The sequence below is a fragment of the Montipora capricornis genome, chromosome 4, assembly GCF_036669925.1.
Source record: "Montipora capricornis isolate CH-2021 chromosome 4, ASM3666992v2, whole genome shotgun sequence".
Taxonomy (NCBI): Eukaryota; Metazoa; Cnidaria; class Anthozoa; order Scleractinia; family Acroporidae; genus Montipora; species Montipora capricornis.
The window spans coordinates 13,579,277-13,595,745 of record NC_090886.1 but is presented as its reverse complement, the minus strand read 5'-3'; the positions used below and the strand labels follow the sequence as shown (position 1 = coordinate 13,595,745).

The 16,469-nt window shown below is 38.6% G+C and overlaps 2 protein-coding genes across 3 annotated transcripts; both read right to left on the bottom strand.

Annotated features, from left to right (window-relative positions):
- Nucleotides 1-2,302: 2,302 nt before the first annotated feature.
- Nucleotides 2,303-4,844, bottom strand: LOC138045585 (melanocortin receptor 5-like). Its single transcript, XM_068892138.1, has 2 exons — nucleotides 4,256-4,844; nucleotides 2,303-3,789 (listed from the first exon to the last, which is right to left on the bottom strand). Exon 2 carries the CDS (start codon nucleotides 3,680-3,682, stop codon nucleotides 2,756-2,758), a length of 927 nt encoding a protein of 308 aa, XP_068748239.1. The 5' UTR covers nucleotides 3,683-3,789; nucleotides 4,256-4,844; the 3' UTR covers nucleotides 2,303-2,755.
- A 7,160-nt stretch (nucleotides 4,845-12,004) lies between these two features.
- On the bottom strand, nucleotides 12,005-15,571 carry LOC138044488 (adenosine receptor A3-like). Of its 2 annotated transcripts, XR_011131441.1 has the most exons (3): nucleotides 15,218-15,571; nucleotides 13,226-14,468; nucleotides 12,005-13,167 (listed from the first exon to the last, which is right to left on the bottom strand). XR_011131441.1 is itself a non-coding variant. In XM_068890990.1 (2 exons), the coding sequence occupies exon 2, from the start codon at nucleotides 14,273-14,275 to the stop codon at nucleotides 13,367-13,369; it is 909 nt and encodes a 302-aa protein (XP_068747091.1). In that variant the 5' UTR covers nucleotides 14,276-14,468; nucleotides 15,218-15,571; the 3' UTR covers nucleotides 12,532-13,366. The 2 variants fall into 2 exon arrangements, 1 of the variants encoding a protein (XP_068747091.1); XM_068890990.1 differs by having other exon boundaries at nucleotides 12,532-14,468.
- Between the last annotated feature and the right edge of the window lie 898 nt (nucleotides 15,572-16,469).

Sequence of the window (16,469 nt, the reverse complement as noted above, 5' to 3'; positions counted from 1 at the left end):
CGCGCGCACATGAGCACGTGCGCATACAAAACGTAAGAGATTTCGCTCAAACTAAACCCGATAGCGAAATAAATGCTCCTTTTCTCTCAAACGAGCACGGTGACCCCCGATTTTTTTTTCAAGTATTTGCTAAGAACAGTCTAACATTGCATTTTTTTAATGTTCATATCATGAATGTTAATTATACCAAGTTTCCAAAAACGTTTGATAGTAGAACAATTTCAAGGGAATTACGTTAATTAAGCGAGACAACCGGCATGTGAAAACACGGCCATTTTTAATCCTTGTTTCCGGTCAGCCGCTAGTATTTAACTCAAAACTCTTTGCTTTGTTCAGCTTGGAAGTTAATGCTACTGCTTAGACAAACCTGAAAAAGAATATTTCCAACATTTTAACAGAGAAGCGCACTGGAGGTATGCAAAATCGCGGTTTGAGAAAGGAAACACAAAGGTGGCGATGATATTCAACAACAGCCTATTTTATTTATTTATTTATTTATTTACTTATTTTGACCGTCCGTTCCCGCAATGTGGCACTTAGAACTCAGCGGGGAATGCAAGTGAAAGTTTTATCCAGCTAAAATATATAGCTACATTTTAATTTGTTTAAAGGCTTCAACCGAAACGTTACCCACTACAGCCATACACAAAAAATGTAAGGCGTAGTACAACATAGACCAGATGTTATATCCCACACCTTGTATATCTCAAAGGACCCCGAAGCACTGTGGCAACATTTAATCGACCTGGTGAATGACGTTCACGTACTGTCAATTCTTCGACAAAAAGTTACAGCTTTTTTTCTCCCACGCGACGTAAGACACGAATATGACTGAACAAGAAGTGAAAATCACAGAGAAAGCTGACGCCTTACCAGGAGAACGCATACGAGCTGTTGGCATGTGTTTTTACAAGCCTGTCATGGAACTTATCCCTGGGAACAGTTACAGATTATGTCACAACCCCCAAAACCCACGAGATGCCTCATGTATCGAAGTCAAAGACCGGACGCGCGTTAGAGCTACCTTGAACAAAAACGCAGCTCGACTTCTTGCCAAGTACTGGGACAAAAACATTGTCGAGGAGCCAACTTGGTTTGTATCATTAGAATTTTTTTTTTCTTAAGCTTGGTCCTTGAAGATGCGAGATGGAGTCGCGGAGACAAAGTACTGAGACATCTCAATCCGTGTGACTTCACGAATTTTCAGCTACTCCAAGACGCATTTAAATTGTACGAATTGACAGTGGTCCAAAAATACACTGAATTAGGAAATTATGCCAATATCCTGAAGGACGGTTTTGTCTGAGATTTCTGCAACGTGTTTTTGGATTAAAATTCCGTAGAAGTAAATTTTTTTACTACTTTGTCATATGTTTATGGTAATAATATGTTGGCCATCTATGAGGAAGTGGGGAAAGAAATCTTGTAAGCGCGTAAAAAGCAGTTTTCCTCGCCCCTGTGGTTCCCTGGTGTGTGAGCTGCCAGAAAAGAAAACCGAGTAGGATTTAATAGCCCGCAAGCATGCATGCTCCTTCTTAGGCAAGCACGGTGGTGTACGAATTGAAACAGAAACTAAAGGAAACCCAAGGTCAATTTTTACAGCAGTGTGGCCACCGTTTGAAAATGTAACATACTGCAAGGGATGCAGCTTGTTAGTAATGAATAACCGCTGCATGATGTTGGACGGTTTGATGTACAATCAAACGGTTTAAAATCTGTAAAACAATCTTTAGCGCTAACGGACCCGCTTCCTGAGATCGTTGAAGTTCGGGGTCGCTCATGCCTCCTTGTCGTTGTAATTAACAAAATTGTATAACGATACGCCTTTATATGAGAGAAATCTTTTCAGGCAGTTCTGCGTCCTGTGTCCGTCTTTATACTAGACGAATTTAATAGACGCAGAAAAAGATGTTTGCCCAAGTTCGTCCCAGAAGGATTTTGCGTCTTCTATAGCTCATCCCCTCTTTTCACTTGACGTATAATATGACAGACGTATAATTCGTCTAGACGCATTATGCGTCTCTAGCATAGAAACGGCCAGTGAGCAAACGTTTGGAAAGGAAATAAGAAGAGTTGCAAACGAAGACCAAGTCGAAATTAAGACATTTCTGCAGGCGGAAAAATTCACATCAACTAGATCTCTCGTGGTCACTTAAGAAACATCTTATAAGTATGGGAATCTGCCGTTTCGGTTTTTCGTGATTTAGTTAACTCCGGAGAATCTTGATCTCTGCTGCTGAGTGACCAGTAAGACATTATGTACAACTTCAGAAAACCCATTATGGCACAATAAAAGGTTTATTTTATTTATTTTTTCAACAGGTACTCCACTTACGTAACCCTTGGGTTAAAAAGTAATGCGCTCGAAACGGCGGTGTTTCGAATCATACAAGCGCATTATTTGAAATTATTTACTTAACGTTTTGTATGCTTTGACATACACTCTCACTTGATAAAACTAAAAACAAGAATCTTGTAAGTTAGTGATGTGAGTAATGCTCAGAATATCACAGATCAGGTTATACTTTGGTCACAGGAAAATAGGATGCACCTTAACCCGAAAAAATGTAAGGAGCTTAGGATTTCGTTTGTTCGGAACCCCAAAGAGTTTCATGCAGTTGTCGTTGAGGGAAAAGAGCTAGTAGTTGTAAGTAGTAATAAGTTAATTGGGCTTACTGTAAGTGACAACCTAAGATGGAGTGCCCATGTAAATGATGTTATTAAGAAAGCTATACCGTCTAGGGTTTCGAGACAGCTAACCCGGAAAACAGTTCAACTTGTTGATGGAGTCCTTCACTGCTCCCCTCACTTCTTTTATTTTCCAACAGTACAGGAATGGATTCAACGTGGAGTTCAACAAAAGAAGAGTAATCGTTACAACATGGGCTCGGTGAAAATTTGCCGAGTGTAACCCAAGCACACCACGCAAGCCTGTAACAACAGCAAACGGTAGATAACAAGCAAGTAAAGTCATTTGTACCCACAAAGCACTAGACACGGTCTTTCTGTATCGTGCTATATTCAGTGGAATTCGTGCTTCATGTGGTTGTCCTTGGGACTTATTAGACTTTGCTTGAGCTTTGTGCCGGTGGAGGGTAAGATAAATCTTTATGCAGCAAAACATGGAGGTTACTAGACATAATAGCATTATTATGGAGGTAATCGTCTCAGCTATGCGACGCTTGTAGTACATTGTTATTGAAAAGCTAGAGCTAAAAAGCCAAAAACAGACCACGAGGATCCATACACGTCTCAAAGTTACCACTTGCCTGTATCTTAGCCTCAACATAAGGGCGAGAAGTCTGTCTACACTTATTGCCGTTATTGTTAACACAGACACCCCACAAAAAATGGAGCCTATCGTATTTGAGAGTATGGTAGAATAGTAGCACAGCTTGGAATGTTCTCGAGCGAAAATAAAGGTTACAAAAAGAGGATGTGAAATTAGACCCACGCAGAAATCTGTACTTGCGAGGCAACCAAACAAAAGTTTTGATGGCGGATGAAGGGAAGAGACTTTTCGAAGAGCGACAAAGATCAGAACATTCCCCATTAAAGCGGTGATGGAAAGGAGAATATTCAATGCTAAAATAACTGTTGGAAGTGGTTCCTTTACGCTCGCCAAGCAACAGAATTCTTGAATTGTCGTGCAGTTTCCAGTTTCAGTGAAATCCGGCTTCATGTTTGGTATTGATAATTTTTCCTTTTTTTCTGTTATCAAAATCTTCTTATCTTCACCGGTCTTTTAGAGGACTCCTACTTCAGATGACACAGTTTCATCTGTCTTTCCTGAAAAAAAGAAAGTTTATAGTTAAGTGCAGAAAGTAGCTCTCCTAGACAACTAACATTGAGCAGCCTTTAGTGAACGACCCAGGCATTTGCATCTCACTTACTACGTGATAGAACACGGATTCACACGTGTCAATATGCGAGTAAGAGGAAAGAAAGGTAACAGTTTTACTATGAGCAACAAACTATTCTTTAATCAGAACAGTGTCTTGGTGTTTCTATAATTCTGTTGTGGTTTCTGCCGTGCACTAAAATCGCCATTTTTATCTGAGAGTTACAATTGCTTTTGCGCGTGGTTTAAAGAAAGATAAGTGAATTTTGGAGAAGAACTTTGGAGAAAAATGACTCCTATGAGTTCGTTGTCAAGAAAAAAACGCCACTTTGATAAAATGTGGTAAGAAACCCGGGCCAAAGAAAACGAGGAAAGAAGAAAGATCGTTCCATGAAGGAAGAGGAAGGAACTCACCGCTAACGACAAAGGCCCATTGTTCGACCAACGTATGGCCTCCAACTAAAGGTTGTAAGTATAGCACTCCAGTAAAGGGTTACCCTACTGAGTTTCCTCCACGTTTACTTTTTCTTTCGCTGAAGAGAGTACTTTGTTGCTATTCAGTTTTCTTGTGCCAGAAGCCTTTCTGTTTTATCTCAATTTTCCGTCATCGCAAATCAATATGAAATAAAAATAGTATTTCCAGAAAAGTGCAATGGGTTATTATCATTTCATTGGCCGACAGCATGACAGCGTTGATAAGATGTGAATAGCTTGGAAAACATTAGGAGACAAAAACTCGGGCTTCATTTTTTAATTAATGTAATAGGGTATATTATTCCTCGATTATAAAGGCACCGAAGTGTTTTGTTCCTGATATTTCAAATATTCTCTTTCTTAAGCCTTGTCATGTCACGAATATCGGCAAAATAATATTACATCCTTCTAACTCAATATACATTTTATCATTAACCAAAAGCAATATCGAAAACCGCTCACGCGCTTTTTTAGTCCTTCATAGTGATTGGCAAGATGCAGCTTGTTTTATCGTTAATGCCCGTACAAATCTAGGCAAATGAGTTCCACTGCTTGTGCCCGCTTATCAATAAATGAAATCTTTAAAATAGTTATTGCTTCTGATTCTTCATTCGATTGGCTTTACGGTGATATAATTTTTGTATAGTTTTGATAAAACTGACAAGAGTACAAACGATTTTTCAAAACACCCCTCTTGAAGGTCTATGGTAACCTTAAGGTTAAGATGCAAAACTTTATTTTCCCAAACGTTCCCAAACTAGACGTTTTTAGCGACTCTACGTGATGCAGTATTGTCATAAAAGAAGACGAAATCTTGAGTCAGTCGACATACATCATTGATGTACGGTTACCTTTTTCTCTTGATTCAGTTGACAGAACTCTTTAAGAAAACAGCAAATACAGCAATACAGATGTCTCCACTGTCAAGTTCTTGAGTTTCTGATTAACAAAAAAATGAAATCCGAGTAGAGAGCATATAAACTTTCACTAACAGGAAATCAAACTCCTCAGTGGCCCTTGGTGGTACTAATTACTTTAGGTTGAGACATTTTCTTTGACCTTTCCGAGGATTCAAATGTCAGGTTGAAGATTTAATTTCCGTAAGGAAGCATCAACGCATACTTTGCAATGAACTTTAATCTAATAGATATATCACCTGCGTTTGTTCCTATTCAGTTTTCGTGTGCCAGAAGCCTTTCAGTTGTATTTCAATTTTCCGTCATCGCAAATCAATATGAATGCAAAATAGTATTTTCCACCAGACTGCAATGGGCAAGAGATACCTAGATAATCTCTTGACATTCAAAGCAATATTGAAAAAGGCTCACGCACTTTTTTCAGTCCTTCTTCTACTGATTGGCTAGATGCTGATGGTTAATCGTAAACGCCAAACGAATCCAGGCAACTGAGTTTTGCAACCACTGTCAGTTTTGCGTTTGAAGGCCCGCTTATCAATAAAAAATCTTCAAAATAGTTATTTTTTTCTGATTCTTTATTTGATTGGCTTTACGTTGATGTATTTTTTTGTATAGTTTTGTTAAAAGTGACACGAGTACAAAATACTTTTCAAATCACCCCTCCTTAAGGTTTACGGTAACCTCAAGATTGAGCTGCAAAATTTTATTTTCCCAGATGTCGTGTTTGCTGACATCATTTTGCTTCTCCTAGACGTTTTAAGCGACTCGACGTCGTGCAGTATTGTCATACAAGAAGATGAAATCTTGAGTGAGTCGACATACATGATTGATGTAGTTACCTTTTCTTTCTTGATTCCTGCTGTGGAATAATTTTCAGAATATGGATAGTACAGCAGACTAAACAGAACTGAAACGTGTACAGGTAAGTTTTTTTTCCGACAAATTTAGGCTGTAGCACGCAATGAGAGTCCTTAATGTATCACATTTCCATTTTGTTTTTTTCAACCGCTTTAAATGCGCGATGGGTACAAAATATCTCCTGGCTTCTGGAGGCCTCTTTCGGTCGGCAAAATGCAGTCTTCTCAACTTTGATGAATATGAACATTTCCCAACTGCTGCTTATGAAACTTCAGTACCTGAAAGGGTTTGAATTTACTTTAATCCCTGTCTTTTGAAGTGAGATTAATGGTCATTAATTGTCATAATTTGATGTTCCATTTCCGTGAGCACAAAAGAAAATTTCTGGAAATTTTCAGGGGCGAAAAAAAGAGCTGCGCAGGTTTGTTTGCTATTCAGTGGAATTTTTCAATGACTTCGAGATTTAATCGCAAATATAGAAGTAAACGGAACAGTGATCAGTCAACATGTGACTTTTTATCCCTTTTCTGGGTGGGGAGGTGCGGCGCGGCCCCTCATACCCTGACCCTGTTTAAGACAAATATCGCTGATTTTCCTACTGTGTTTAAGAATTAGGACAGAATTCCGATTTTTGATACCCTGTTTAAGACATCAAGAGACTATGATAGATTGATTGATTGAAGACATTTAACCCAGTTTAAGACAAAAATTGATAAATCGATACCCTGATTAAGACAAGAAATGATAAATTCGATACCGTGTTCAAGACAAAAATTCCAAAAAACATACCCTGGCTGGCAGCACATCCCCATTAAGCCCTTATAAGGGAGTTCCCCCCCCCCCCGGGGGGGCTTTTTATAGACCAAAACAGTAAGGACGCCACTTAGGCCCCGTCCATATGTATCCGGATATTTATGAATCCGCAAATTTTTCTTTCCAGATACACATGCATGTGGCGGATTCTCAGCGAATCTGGATAGTTTTGAATCCGTTCTCCAGAGTGGAAAAAAAATAAATCCACAACGAGTCCGATAACGTGTGGACGGTGAATCCTAATCGTGTCAAGTCTCTTACCGAACATTAAACCAATATAGAGCACAACGTGTAGGCCTAGTTTCTCCGGATTTGTGTGGACAGGAAAACGTCGCAAAACAAAGGGTTGAATGAGTCGTACAATGCGGTTCTGCAACGTGTTACAACTCTTTCTACTTTTCTTAGCCAACCTATGCCAAACAATCAAGTAATCCACGGGGCTTTTTTTTTATTTTTAGGAAACGCTTTCTTGACGAATATACCTGTAGCTATTATTTATCGACAGATAAGTGGAAAGATTCTAATTTAAAATTTTAATCCATTTTCGAATACGCGTCGCCGTCATATCCTTGCGTGGGATGTCCAACTCGGGCTGATCGTGGCCAAAAGAACGCACTAACGCTGAATACAAATATTGCGAATTTGCATAGTTTTCGAAAGAGGGGACAACCTCGCGAGGTATACCCAAATTTTCGAAATTCTTTTTTTCGGAAATTTCTGTTCAATTTGATTTTCTTTCCTGAAATTCCGGAATTCTCGGTTGAATGGTTCGCTTTTCGGAAATTCAACTTTTCCCTGGAAATTTCCGTACCATTTGTCTCCATTTCGAAAAGGTCGGATATTTTGGTGGAATGGAAAGCGATCATAATCAATATTTCATTTCTAGGCTATGCACATCATTTCGCATCTGAAAATTAAAATTCTCGCTTATTCTCAGCTATCATTTAAACCTCATAGCGACTAATTTATTGTGCTGACATATGATGTTGGAAGTTTATTTATTTTTCTTATAACATATTACAAAAGAATCACTCTTACCCGGAAATAGCGAAAGCTAATCTAGGCGGGTAGAGTGAAATTGCTATATTTACATATTATACAAATAAAATTTTAAATCGACTTATATTCAGTACTTAAATTGTTCTCAATCGTGCCTATATCTTAAGCCTATAATGTATACTCTATAAACTTGCCTACATAACTTTTTGTAAGTGAGACATAATAGTCGGTATGCCAACATAATCCTCCTCCTGATTGAGAATTTGAAGTAAGTAGTGTCGCATTTTATTCTTGAAGCATGGCTGAGATAATTTCCTCAGGTCTGGAGAGATGCTATTCCATATTATTACGCCTCTTCGAGAAACAGATTTGATTTGATGGGTTAACCTGGAATATTCAGTGTACTTGAAAAAGACTTGTTCTAGTTCACGTCTTCAATGAGAAAGAGGAAATAAGATTTATTGTCGAAATAACCATCCAAAGAGTCGACTTGTAAATAATACTTTATCTGTAAGAATCAAAAGCTGATACCACTTGCTTCTCGCTTTTCTCAAAAATCAAAAGCTGATGTTAATTATGTTATGTTATTTATTTGTTTGAGCAGGTTGACGTTTTGGCAGCTATTCAGCTGATGTGGACTGCTATACCCAACCACCCATATACTCACAGAGGACAGCCACAACAACGGGAACTTCATCCCCTACTCTTTTCGAATAGTGTGTGTGTTCTTTAACGTCCCAAAGGGAACTAATGAACATGGAAGATATTTGTGAGACGGGGCCTACGGTTTATAGTCCTTATCCGAGAAGACTTGAAACTCTAACCATTTGCGGATGTAATTACAAAAGCAGCATTAAAGACCCTGAGTGTTGAGTCCGGCCGGAGTCGAACTCACGACCTCCCGCATGCTCAACCAACTGAGCCACCGGTGCGCGGTATTGGGTCTCGTATTTTTCGCTTTTTGCTCACACTGCAACATAAATTAATTATTTCACTTCGGACCCTTTCGTTGATGACAGATAAAAATCCACCAGTCACTGTTTCTATGTTAGTTGACTTCTCTGAGCGTTTGGGGTAGTCATGTCGTAACACTGGTACTACGTTGTTATCTCTTTTCGGGCATTGGAGTGTCGAACTGCGTGAGCGCCAAAAAAATCGTTATTGTTGAAAGAGAACATTCGCTAACGGAACACTCATGTTGTTACTACATTTAGAAGACGTTACTCTCTCAAACAGAACTATAATGGCAGATAGTTATTTGGTATTTCTTAAATAAATTGCAAATAGCATAAACGTTTCATTGTGTCATTCTTTTTGTTTTTAAAGCAGAAAAATAGAACTTAAGGTTTTTACAAATATTGACCACTCAGTGAAACAATGGACGCGATCTTTTTTCTGCTTTAATATTTACAGAATTGCGAAGAAAAAGTGAAGGATTGTAAATACGGAGGATAGTAAATATTCATGTGATCAGCAAAGACCATGCCGAGTCTCACCAACTACCAACTACTAACTGCACGCCCCCAAAAGAGTTAAGAGGAAAGGCAACTTAAATGCCTAATCGTGTTCTTTACTGCTTGCTTCATCTCTTGCATTTTCCATTAGTACAAGAATGGATTCAGCGTTGAGTTAAACATAATAAGAGTTAATGTTGCATCTATTGTTAAAGGGAGAGGTGTGTGAATACCTGTAAACTAATTAACCTGCCACTACACCAAAGGGAAGATAACAAGCCACTAATGATATCTGCAGCCATATCATACTGGACGCTGTTCTTCTGTACCGTGCTACATTCAGGGGAATTTCTCCCCCGTTCGGTTGTCCTTGGTGAACATGGTGTTGTACTTGAGCTTGGTGTTGCTGAAGTGTGCAATAGAAACTCATGTAACAGCAAGCTGCGAGTATAATTCTACACAGGATCGTCACTGCAGAGGAGATGCTAGCGCTATAAAAAGGCATGTAATGTAATATTGGGGCATTAGCAACGTTTAAAAGCCAAATAGTAACCGCAAAATCCCATACTCTCCGTAAGGTTATTACTTGTCTGTATCTTAACCCCAACAAAACGGCGAGAAGTCTGTCCATACTTATTGCAGTCAGTATCATCAAAGACACTCCACAAAAAAAAAAGGGAAATGTGGAATTAAGAAGTAGTAAAGAATAGTAGCAATGCTTGGAGCATTTTGAGGACAAGAGAAAGTTGACGTAAAGAGGCTGCGCAACGAGACCCACACAGAGACCCACACGAGACCCACACAGAGATCAGTGCTCGTAAGGCAATCTAGAAGGAGTTTTGATGGAGAATTAAGGAATGACGCCTTTGGAAGAGCAGCGATGATCAGCGCATTTCCAAGAACCGCGGTGATGTTAATGGCTGAAACAGTGATATTTGCCTTTTGTTCGGTAAGAGTCGACGAGAAATAAAATTCTTCAATTCTTGTCAGGTTTCTGACGTCAGTTAAATTCAACATTTTGTTCTTGGCAATGAATCTTACACGTCCTGTCTTCTTGTTAGTCAAACCAAAAGTGTTCTGAAAATTCTCTGTTCATATATTACTTTGCCTCTCTGCCTCTCGTGACACCGTTTTTTTTTTTCGCTGAAAGAAATGAAAGTGAAATAAGTTGTTGTAATTGTTTTTCCATCATCAGTAAATGTCTTTATTTTTGTCTTTAAAGGTTATTACTTGGTCTCTTTGGCAAGAATATAATGATGAGATTTTTGCCTTGCCAGATGTTCCCACTCTTCTTTTGTTTCATCGTGCAGCTCAGATGCTTCTCATGTAGACACGAATCGAACATACAGTTCACCCAGATAGTGATAGTTTTTACAAGGCTTTCTGAAGCGCTTACATACTGGACTTATCTTTATTTGCCTAAGCCTTAACTTTAATAAGTTGTTTTGTTCGTTCACTGACAAGTTGTGGTTGACGAAGTTGGCGTGCGTCGATCAGTACGAAACATGAATCATTGAAACGGCTCGCATTTATCGCTAAAAAAGATGAAATTAGCAACGGGAAAACAATGTTACATCTCAAGCAAGGCCAAGACATAGTATTTGTTAGTAATCTATCGACGGAAATTAAAGCTGTGAATATACTATGCAGAAAACCACTTTGGCTTGAAGAAAATCGTTTTTGTATGTGTAGTAGTTACCTTTAAAATAGCACCAAGTACGCTAAATGGCTGAAGCGATACGAAAGCTAAGAAGGATAGAGTTGTATTGCCCTTGGAAAATTATCAAACAAAACAACCATCTAGACCTATTCTCTTTGTCTTTATCTTTCGCCCCAACAAAACGGCGAGAAGTCTGTCGTCACATATAGTAGTAGATTAGGCCCAGGGTATCTGCAAAGATATACCATCGTAGAAACAGCGTTGAGAGGGCTCTGGAGACACTATAAGGAAAACGTAGAGAAGCGATACGGAGCAATAAAACTTTTGATTTGTCGTGTGGTTTATATCACCAGTAAAATCAATTGTGATAATACAGTGCATGGTTATTTAACGATAATAAAAGCTCCCTTTGTGTTTTCAAATTTCCCTGCAGGAAGGTTTGTAGAGCCTCAGTGTTAGACAGCTCTTTAGGCGCTATTCTATTGCCTCTTTTTTGTGGTAGGTTACTGCACGTGTTATCAACAATGAGATTCTTTTTGGGCTGAGAACTACAATCTTTATGACCATTGAAATTTGTGATGATCGCGTTTTCCATCTTCAATCAATAAAAACTCTATTTCCTTCTTTAAAACTTGTTCCTAGGTAGGTTAGGCAAGAATAAATGCCTTTTTAACTGATGTTCACAACTTGCTATCAATTCTCATGATGATACGAATCCAAAGTACAGTTAAGTGCAGAAACCTCCATGGTGATCGCCATGATGGGGCTGTCGAGGTTTTTGCGAAAAAAATAAATACAGTATTAATATTTATTTGCCTCACTCAAGCTTCAAGAAATTGTCCTCACCAATCCCAGATCATTTCTGGTTGACAAAATCTGGCCTGTATCGATAAGTTATAAACGCTAAATCAGTGGAAAAGACACCTCCGTCCCTCCGTCCTGATTTAAAACCAATATGGCGGTTGGAACGAAATTGTTTTTCTTGTATAAATAGTCCTATTTATTCACGGTGAACTAAGATCGTTCCCAGTATTCAGCCGATTGAAAACCTTGTGATATCACTAGAGTCATGAACGTAAAAAATCGTTTTAAAGCTTGAAAAATCTGATTGACCGCTTCAAAAAGCAAGGAAAACTCGAATCTGAATGCGCCAATCACTGTGCATGTTTTATTTAGTTTAATTTAACTTTGTTCCTTTGCGCTAAAATTCTATAAACGATGCCCGTTGTTGTTGTTGCAACGAGCTTTGAGCTATTTAAAACCTGACCTGTTTTCATTTTCATGTATATTTTTTTCAGCCAAAATAAAATAATATTCGCGTCCAGTAAAGATCAAGACACATTTGCTTTGAAAATTCGAGAAGAAGAAAGTAGTTAACACGATGACATAAGAACAGTAGGCTCTGTATCACAATCATACATAACAGCCACTGGTAGACTGGCTCTTTTGATTAAGTTCTTTAATATAGCTTTCCTAAGTGTTTCAATATCAATTATTTCAAACTCTTATTCAGATGCAAATTCAGATTCAATTTCATCTCTCCACCCTGTGTATTTTTATCATGGTGAAACGTGTGAACAAATAGTAACCCTATTTAACAGTAAAAATGCACCTGCTGATGGCGGAAATGAGCCTTGATACTAGCATTGATACTTTCTAACTAAACACTAGACATTTAGAAAACTATAGCAAGATAAATTGGTTGTGCCATGCAAGTCACGTTAATCAAGGAGCAGAAATTGAGCACAGTAATTCAACTTCTTACATATTGAAATTGCACTTTTTTAAAAGCTAAGCACATTTTCTATCGGTCTGGATAGGGTTGATGGGATCTCAGTTATGAGTTCAACTGTCGGTGAATTTTCTGCTACTATGCAGATAAAATTTCATCCCTTTTCTCTTCTATCAGTAAATCTTGCAAAAACGCGTGATTTCGCTTCTGACAATCTCAATTTTCATGGTTATCCGATAAAACCCAATCCAGAGCTCGGTATCCGGTGTTGGCTGTTTAAATAATACATACATACTTTATTTGCACAGCTCCCTGTCTAGGGCTCTTCCGCCGTCAATACTAACAACTAATTACATGAATATATCCTAATATGCTAAAACCAAAAGTTACAAATTTAACAAATAATTACAGACTTTAGCCTTAAACTTTGTAACATCGGAAGTTTGCTTAATCTCGTTTGGGAGGTTGTTATTCAACTTTGCTCCCCGAAAAGCAAATGATCGTTGCCCTGTTTTTAATCTACAAATTGGAAGGTCTAACTCTCCACTGCCTCTAGTGTTCCTGCCGTGAATCTTCGAACGCTGAAGTGAATTGAGATTGTAGCATTGGCTACGACGATTAATTACAGAAACAACACATTTGTGTGATGGTGTCCTTCACTGCTTGTTTCATTTCCCTTATCTTCCAACAATAAAGAAATGGACTTAAAGTCGAGTTCAACATAACAAGAGCTAATGGGGGATACCATGCGAGGTTGGGGAGAGGGCCATAAAAAAATACTGCGGCTGCCACTAAGGCAAATGGGAGATAGGAAGCCACTAATGTAATCTGCACCCACAATGCCGTGGATACTGTCTTTCTGTATCGTGCTACATTCAGTGCAATTTGTTCCCCGTTCTGTTGTCCTTGATGTACATTGTCCTGTAAGTGAACTTGGTTTTGGCGAAGTACTTGATAAATCTTCGTGTAGCAGCAGGTCGAGACTATTATACACAGGATCACCTCTATAGCAAAGATGCTATAACCAATGGTAAGAATGTAAATTGATATCACGGCATTCTTTGTGCTGTAAAGCCAAACGCAGACAATAATGACCCATACCCTCCTCAAAGTTACCACCTGTCTGTACTGAAGCCCCAACGTCAGAGCGAGAAGTCTGTCCACACTTATTGCAGTCAGTGTCATCAAAGATACGGCACAAAAGATTGTAGAAGTCGAATTAAAAAGGACCCCTGAATAATAACAAGGTTTGGAGTATTCAGAAGACAAGAGGAGGATGATATAAAGAGGCTGGGCAACGAGGCTCACACAAAGATTAGTGCTAGCAAGGCAACCCAACAACAGTTTTGATGGCGGATGAAGGGACGAAACCTTTGGAAGAAAAGCAATGACGAGAACATTCCCCACAAACGCAGTGATGGAAAGAGGAATATTAATTGCTGAAAAAATGATCTTTGTCTTTGGTTCGGTAGAAGTCGACGGGCAATAATACTCTTCACTTGTAATAATTCCAGTTAGGTTCTGCATTTTTGTTCCTTGATACTGATTGTTACTACTGTGTTCTTTCTAGTTAAAAAATAGCCTCTATTGTATCTGTGGTGCTTTCCGGGAAAGCCCTCTGCTCTAAAATTATTTAAAAGGCCTCGCGAGATACGTCCAAGAGTTTGCTATTGCCTCGACCTCTAAGTCTCATGACAACGTTTAGATCGATGGATTTTCCCTGGAATTAAAAAAAAAAAAGAAAGTACACTTAAATTGATTGATTGATTAATTGATTAAATGGCACAAATGGCTATTTTTCTCAAGAGTTAACAAATGCAAACTCCGACTAACACAGATTTGTAAACCTGAAAGCCAAAGAAAAACTTCCTTTGTATAGCAGGATAATCGGCTTGAATTGCTTAAAGCTCGCTTTGCCCTCCCATTGCAGGTGAGTTCCTGCAAAGAGTACCGTTTTGTTGATGGGACAGTTAAATCTTGGAAAGACCGACGGTTTTTACAACGTCATTTACAAACGTAGGATGTGAAGAAAAGAGTGTTCTTTGGAACGCCGCGCTACCATTTAGCGAGAGATGGACTCGACATATGCTTTTAGAGGACATTGCACGGGCTGCTTAGATTTGGCACTTTCGAAAGTGCCACAGCAATTAATACAAACTTTACAACAAACGTGGGAGGAAGGGCAATCTGGCTGTTTTAAGAGGATATCAGCTTTGTAGATTGGTTTAAAATGATTACGCATTTAATGCCTGTTATTTGCAGGCAGCATTGAAGTTTTGCTAAAACTAGTTTAGTGTGTAGGTCCGATGGTTAAATGTTCATTGCCAGATTTTATGACCATTTATCCTTCAACCTTGCACGAATTTCTAAAATGCGTATCCTTCGCGCGCGTTTCCAACCGCCATGAGTTTCGACAATTTCGTTTTTAAAAGTTGTGACAGTCCCTAGTTAGCTTTGGCAAAAACCTACCTTGATCAGATACCTTGATTAGTTTGATCAGATGTTTCCATCCTTCTATTGTTTCTTTGGGAAGGTCACATGCATGTCATGATGATTACGAATCGACGGTACAGATAACCAAGGCAATGTCAGAGCACGAAGCCTGATAGTGATGGTTATTTCGACTTGTTGAAAGAACGGGAAATTGCATTAGTCTGTGTGTCTTTAAATGGTCCCGTACATGTTACTCGTGGACTAAGATTGTCCCCAGTGTTGTATTCTTCCGGTCCAGCAGCTATTAAAACCCTTGCGAGACCTTCTGTGTCATTAATGTAAGAAATCGATTTTATTTTGGCAATATCAATCTGATTTAAAGCCTTCAAACGTGAGAAAATCTTGCATCTGGCTGCGTAAATTACTATGCATTTTTATTTAATTTACGTTCCTTGAATTATATTGCTATAAGCCACATCCCATTGTTGTTGCAATAAACATAAACCTATATCTCCTGCCTTCTGATTTTCATGTAACTTTTCAGTCGAATCAACCTATATTTCATTTCGTTTGAAGATACGTGTGCGACATATTTTCTTTGCACAATCGGGTAGAAGAAAAAGGGCTCTATAGGATAACATAAGGTCCATCAGCACTGTTACAAACAAGCCGTTAAATTTCTTAAAATTGTTTTCCTATTTCGGCCAATGGTATTATTTGCAGAAAGTTATTCAGATGCAAATCAGGTTCAATTTCATTTATCAACTTGGTGCATTTTTATCATGGTGAAACCAGAATACAAGCAATAATCCTTTTAGTAAAGCCCCTGCTGATGGCGGAAATGAGCTTTGATATTTGCTTGCAACTACTGCTTTATAACCAAACAAAGCGTAGTCGAGAAATTATAACAAAATAAATTGGTTATTGAGTAAAAACGTTTGGAAATACATGGATTTGGGCAAACCACTCACTAGGCTTGGGTTAAATAGGCCACGTCCTTAGCCTTTGGAAAGGAATGGAAATGTACTCGGTTATAATTTCTCGACTACGCTCTGTTTGGTTATAAAACATTAGTTGAAAGCAAATATCAAAGCTCATTTCCGCCATCAGCAGATGATTTAAACTCGATATACAGTATCCGATAGCAAAAGTTCAGTTCAAGTTAAAATCAGTATCAGTTTGACATGGTCAGCAACTGAAAGAGGTTAGCACTTTAAAGAATTATCTTTACTGTGGTTTCTATGTCCCTCTGCCTTATTTGATCGTTGCTAACCCTGAAAAACATGAG

Coding starts and splice junctions, on each gene's coding strand:
- LOC138045585 (XM_068892138.1), bottom strand. CDS start 3,682: ATGAAGCCGGATTTCACTGAAACTGGAAACTGCACGACAATTCAAGAA.
- LOC138044488 (XM_068890990.1), bottom strand. CDS start 14,275: ATGCAGAACCTAACTGGAATTATTACAAGTGAAGAGTATTATTGCCCG.